The sequence below is a fragment of the Aythya ferina genome (assembly GCF_964211825.1).
Source record: "Aythya ferina genome assembly, chromosome: 15".
Lineage (NCBI taxonomy): Eukaryota > Metazoa > Chordata > Aves > Anseriformes > Anatidae > Aythya > Aythya ferina.
This window is the reverse complement of record NC_140314.1, coordinates 1,369,409-1,375,408: the sequence shown is the minus strand read 5'-3', so window position 1 is coordinate 1,375,408 and position 6,000 is coordinate 1,369,409. Positions and strand designations below refer to the sequence as shown.

At 58.8% G+C, this 6,000-nt stretch overlaps 1 protein-coding gene across 1 annotated transcript in view; it reads left to right on the top strand.

The window, feature by feature from the left end:
* The window catches only part of RAB26 (RAB26, member RAS oncogene family), a 28,439-nt gene continuing 22,439 nt past the window's right edge, over positions 1 to 6,000 (top strand). The window contains exons 1-2 of the mRNA XM_084537375.1: positions 1 to 278; positions 2,684 to 2,794. Of these exons, the coding sequence (XP_084393501.1) occupies positions 72 to 278; positions 2,684 to 2,794 (318 nt within the window). The 5' untranslated portion in view covers positions 1 to 71. The remainder of the gene's footprint in view (positions 279 to 2,683; positions 2,795 to 6,000) is intronic.

Genomic DNA, 6,000 nt, shown 5'->3' with positions numbered 1-6,000 from the left:
CGTGCCGGGCCGGGGAGGCGGCTGAGCGGCGGCGGTGGCACAGCCCCGCGCCCTCAGCGCCCGGCCGCGGCATGTCGCGGAAGAAAGCGGCTCGGAGCAAGGGCGGCGGCGCCGCGCCCTCGGCCGCGCTGCCCCCCGCCGCCCAGGGGCCCGGCCGCGCCGCCGCCGTCCCCCCCCGGAGCCCCGCGCCCGCCCCCGAGCTGCCCCGCAACGGCGGCGCTGCGCCCGGGCGGCCCTCGCTGAGCAGCAGCGGGGAGTTCTACGACCTCGCCTTCAAGGTGCGGGGGGGTCGGGGGGAGCGCAGCCGGGCGGGGACAGCCTTGGGGGGGCTCGGGGAGAGACCGGGGGGCGCGGAGCGGAGCGGCCGGGGCAGCGCCGTGCGTGCCCGAGAAGTTCCCCGGGGATGGAGAGGGTGGGGGGCGCCCCCTCCGAGCCCCTCTCCGAGCCTCCGCTCCTCCGGGGCCGCCGTTTTCCCCTTCTCGTCCTTTTTCTCGGCCCCGCAGGGTGCCTCGGAGGCGCTCCCCCCCTGCCCGGGGCGCCCGGGATTCGGCACGACGAGCTGCGAGCGCATCCCTCCGCACCGCGGCTGCTGCTGAACTTTTGCAAGTGGTGCTAAAAGGCTTTTGGCTCGGCTTAGCGACTGTACCCTTCTGCTTCCTCTCTAACAGCGTTAAAAAAAAAAGCAGGTTATGAGCCGGGCTGACGGTATTCCTTGAATCGCATCGAATCTGCGCTGGCTGCCGTTGAAATGTCTCCAGCTTATGCTTTCTTTTAAGGGCTCAGATGGCTTCTTCTTGCTGCTTGAGATTCTGGCAACTCGCAGATCAAATGTATCTGCACCCCCCCTCCATCACACGACCTGATGCAAGCCCATCTTGGAGCTCTCTTACCAATTTTGGCTGAGGCTGTAATTCAGTGCAACCCATCTGACTGCATTTCTAGCACAGATCTTCATAACCGAGCGTGGGGGATTAAGCTGCGAGGAAGACAGTGTTTGCTATGGCACGGTCCGAGCCTTGGCACGCTGTGCCAGAGAGCTCACTGCCTGGGGCCATCCGCATGGCCACGGCGTGTTAAGATTTGGGATGTGGAGTAGGCGGTGATGGGTGTTTGAGAAGTGGATTTGGCTGGTTTGGTAGGCAGGTGGTCTCTGGTACAGCTGCAGTAACAGTTCAACAGCGTCTCTGAAATGGAGCCCTTCTGCATCCATGCTGGCCCTGAGCTCGCCTCTCACCAGTCCTGGCTGGGGTCTCAAAGGAACCCAAAGGCACCAGTAGCAAATCCCTCTGGTATTGGTCTGGGTGCTTCTCAAACACTCGACAGACCATGTTGTGTTTGGTGAAAGCCCAATCCAATAAACTTTCCCTTATCCCTCTCCTGAGCTCTGCCACAAACAGCCCACAGCACGGCACGGGGCCGGATCCTGATGGCCAAGCCCTTGGCAGGAGCCTGGCTGCAGGTCCCTGTGTGAGGCTTGAATGGTGCTGAGCAGGGAGCAGTGTGCTTTAGGGGTGCCTCTGCTCCAAGGCAGGTATCTGGAATGTTTAACTAAATATCAGCACCGCTATTTTGGACTAAAAAAACGACTTTTTCCCCACCATTGTTTGGACTCACGTACATACATGTCTTGGTTTCCCTGACCTTGCACCAGGGCTCAGAGTGGGGCTGTGTGTGGGGATCCCACAGGACACCTGCTGCACTCTCCCTGCCCTTGGGGCCGTGCGCTGCGGGGAGGGAGCCAAAACCGAGCCCCCAAACGGGCTACACCTGCGGAGTCCATGGCAGTGGCTGCTGCTGCTGCTGGCTGCTGTGTGGGCTTGGTTTGACCCAGGGCAGCGCCTGAGTTAAAACCATTTAAATTCATTCATGGGCTAACGACTTCTGAAAGGATAATGGCAGTCGGGCTCGGGGAGATGGAACCGTGCCACGGGCGCGCGAAGCCGTGCCGAAGGGAGCAGGTGCAGAAGCTGCGAATGCAGCTTGGTTTGTGCAGCCCCCGGGGTTTCTCTGCGGTGAGAAGCTGTCAGCCTGCCCCGAGGGATGGGGTCGGCACCCACGGGGGGCAGAGGGCTCGGGTTTGGGGCTGTGTTAGGGAGCATTTTCTGTCTTGCCTTGGTTTCCCGTGGCAGGGCAGGCACTGGGGGGACAGGCGGCACCGGGAGCTGCTCCCTCGGTGTTGCTGAGGATCGGGGGTGGCCTTGGGGCTGTGCTGGTCCTGGACAAAGAGCTCATAGTGGGACATAGGTGCTCTGGGCCCCCCCACAGCCCCGTGTGGGGGAGTTCTGCAGGGCTGTGGGGCAGAATGGGGCCCTGCAGCTGTGGGGCACAGCCTGGCTTTCCCACACACAGCCCCTTTGGGTTTTACAGGGTGATTCCCCGTGGGAAGTCTGCTCAATACTGGTTGGGGGAAGGTGTCCTGAGTTGTGCCAGTGCTCAGGGATGTGCGCAGCGCAGGGAACACAAGTGATGCCGCTGTGCAGGGGCTTGCTGCTGGTGCACTGCACTGGCTGCAGCTCCCTGCCCTCCCCCTGGGTTCTGGGCCGTGACTTTTGGCTGGGGCTCCCCATCAGGAATGAGGATCTGCTGCTTGCCCCCGGGATGTGGCTTTTGGGACGGAGCTGGGAAATTGCTGTGGAGGGGCTGGAAATGGTGCCTAACCCGCTCCTCCCTTCCTCCCTTCCAGGTTATGCTGGTGGGCGACTCGGGGGTCGGCAAAACCTGCCTGCTGGTGCGCTTCAAAGACGGCGCCTTCCTGGCGGGCAGCTTCATTTCCACCGTTGGGATCGACTTCAGGGTAAGTCAGCAGCAGCTGGGATCTGCCAGGTTAGCGACCGTCCTTGCAGAGGGACACCAAAACCTTGCTCCAGCTGCTTAAAACTCCTGGTGCCGAGTCCCGTGTCAGCGGCAGGCAGGGCACCTCGGGCTGCGTTGGGCTCAGGAGCCATCTGATGACTGCAGCAGCTCAGCAGCGTTTTAATTACGGCTCTGCACAAGGACGGGGAGTGCGTCCTCTGCTCGGCGCTGCCGTGCCCTGGGGACAATTTGTGTGAGAATAACTGTTTGGGCCTGAACATCTGCCCAGCTAAAATATTTCCCCAAATCAGTTTGATTGTTTTAAAAGCAATTATAAGCCAAAACCAAGCTGACAGAAAACGATGTCCCCAGAGCAAACCTTTGGGGTGCTGACATGGGGCGCAGTGCAGGATCTTGGTGCTCTGTGAGGGTTTTGGTGGTGGTGATGGGGGCACCTCGCTGCTGGTGCTGGGTGGCCATCAGGAGCACCGAGGGTGACACACCAGAGCCGTGTGGCACTGGCAAGACCAGCGGGAAGCTGCTGGGTGGGCAGGGAGGCAGAAGGGGAGGCAGCTCATCTCCTCTTTTCTGGTTGTATGAAAGGGGGAGTTAGGGCTCAGACCATGAAGGCAGTGCCCTTGTTTGCACAGAGCATCCTTTGCCATGCAGGAACGTCCCAGAGCTGGCTGGGCTGGGGAAGATGTGCGCAGTGAGAGGGAGGGGAGATGGCTCAGAGGGAGATCAGTGCGAAGGAAAGTTTTGGAGCAGGTGTGCTGCTGGGCTGTTCCATAACCGAGGCAGTTTTTCCTAGTGCCTCCTTTGGGTGCCCTGGTTGATGCCTGGTGCCTGAAACTCCCTGTGCCTTGCTGCCGTTTCCCCAACCATTTGCTTCCCCCGAAAGCACGAGCTCGCAGCCCCCAGGCACCCGGCTGGAGCTGAAGCCTCCTCTGAGGAGGGAGCTGTGCTGAGAGTCTCTGCCGTGCCGGGACAGGCTGCGCTCTCTGGTGGGGGAGTTCTGTGTGACGAGGGACCTGGGAACAGGCACGTAAACCTGGCCAGCCCGAAGGGAGATTAATGGGCTGCGGCCACACGGAGTGGCTGAGGGCTGGGGCTGTGCCGTGGCCCCGTGGGATGCTTCATGCTGCTTCCCAGCCCCTGCCCGCTCCTCTGCGGCAGTGTGGGATGGGTGGTGTTGTGTGGGAGCAGCCACGCCTGAGGGCTTCTTGGTCAGTGCCACAAACGTCCCCAGGCTGCTCGCTCCTGTGGCAGCAGGGGCTGCCCGTGCCACTGTGCCGTGGCTTTGGCTCCGTTTCCACACCACAGCGGTGCTGGGAGGTGCGGTGGGGTGCTGGTGGCGATGCTGCGTGCCGGGGTTGTGCCACGTCCTCCCGACTGCCTTTCCTCAGCAGGCAGCGTTTCAGGACTTGCACAGATCTTATCCCGAGTGCAGAGCAAAGTGTGGGGCACTGCCGTGCCTGTGACCCCAGGCAGAGGTGTACCCCTGTCTGCGTGGCCTCTGCACCCCGGTGTGAGTGGCGGCTTTCCAACTCATCCCACAGGCAGTGCCCGCTGTCCTCCTCATGCCTCCAGATCTTTCCCTCCGGACTCTGCTCAGCACTGTCTCAGAGCTCCCTTTCTTGGAGGATTTCTGTGAGATTGGTGCCTCTTGTCACTCGCTATTTTGCCGGTGCGAACAATAACTTGGGAGCACGGTGACAAGGTAAAGTGATGAGGCGATGCTCGGAAAGCCTTTCAGAAATAAAATGATGCTTTCCCTGCAAACCAGTGCTGGGCGCAGGGCAGCGCTGCGGGTTACGGCTGGCTGAGCCGCGGTGGCTCAGTAGAGTTGGTGAATTGGAGTCCATAATTTTATCCAGAGGTAATTACACCGTATTTCAGGTGTTCTTAAAAGGAAAAGCATTTTATTACTGATCGCAGTGATTGATACCAAGGGCAGTCTTAAAATCTTGTGACTTATTGATTAGAGTGCTGAAATGACTGCTACTGAGAAGCAATCAAATTAGGGTTAATTTACTTCTGTAATAGAGCTGCTAGACGTACATGGGTTTGAAACGGGCAGATTATACAGCGAGGAAGATCGTGTTTATGGCCTAAAATTCATTATTACCATCTTTGTGAGATACTCACTTTTTTGGAGACATGGAAATAGTTTTTTGATTACATATCTCCGTTCCTATCAAGATAATCCTGTTTGCAAGCACTGCGTAATTGTGCCCCCCTCGCGGTTTGCATTACAATGCAGATGAAGCTCTGGGGTGATAACACCGGAGGCTTCTGCTGCAAGAGCACATTTTGTTTTTAATTTTTGTCTTTCTAATCACAAAGCTGTCACATCGCATCTCCTTTTCTCTGAAATCCCAGAATTAGGAGCTGGGTTTTCTGGTTGGAGCCATGGAGCCCACTTGTGCCAACGAGCCGTGGGGTTGTGGCTGCTGGTCCCAGCCCGTGTCGGGAGGTGCTGAGCTCCCCTGAGGGCACAGCCACGGTTCCTCAGGGCTCGTGGCAGTCACGGAGCCATGCTGGAGGCAGTGAGAGCTCCCCAAGGCCGCAGCAGGCAGCAGCTGGGCTCCTGCTCACGCACGTCCTTGCTCGGCTGGGGCAGGCGGCTCGGGGGAGCTGCCCGGGGATGTCGTGGGGATGCGGCTGCCCCGCTCCTGCCGTCGGTTCTGGGACAGTCCCTGCTCCTCTCCGAGGCTGGCTGGTCCCTGTGGGGTGCCCGGTGCCTGCTTGGTCACACCCCAATCTCCTGGGCACCCGAAGGGCTCGAGGACAGCTGCTGGCAGCCGAGGGTGTCCGGGCGTTAGGTGCACACCGAGCTCTGGCTGATGGATGGTGTCAGCCCGAGCAAATGTGAGCGAGGAGAAATCCATTTAAAATTAATCGGGCTTTACAATTCCTAATGGCCCCCTAGGTTTTTTCCCTCCTACTGTTTTATGTTACAGAGAACCTCTCACATTTTGTGGTTTGTTTATAATTGTCTCTTAAACAAAAAAAAGGATGTTGATCTAAACATTAGTGTTTCATTTTCCAAATATGCTAGGGAAACAGAGATGTTGGTATTAGGGAAAAAATGCATCAAAATGGTACCTATTAGCTTCTAGTTTTGGAGATTCCCAGTCCTCTGGCTTCCCATCCTGCTCAAATCAGTTTTATTCTGGGAGTATTTTCAGCCCGTCGGGAGCCAGC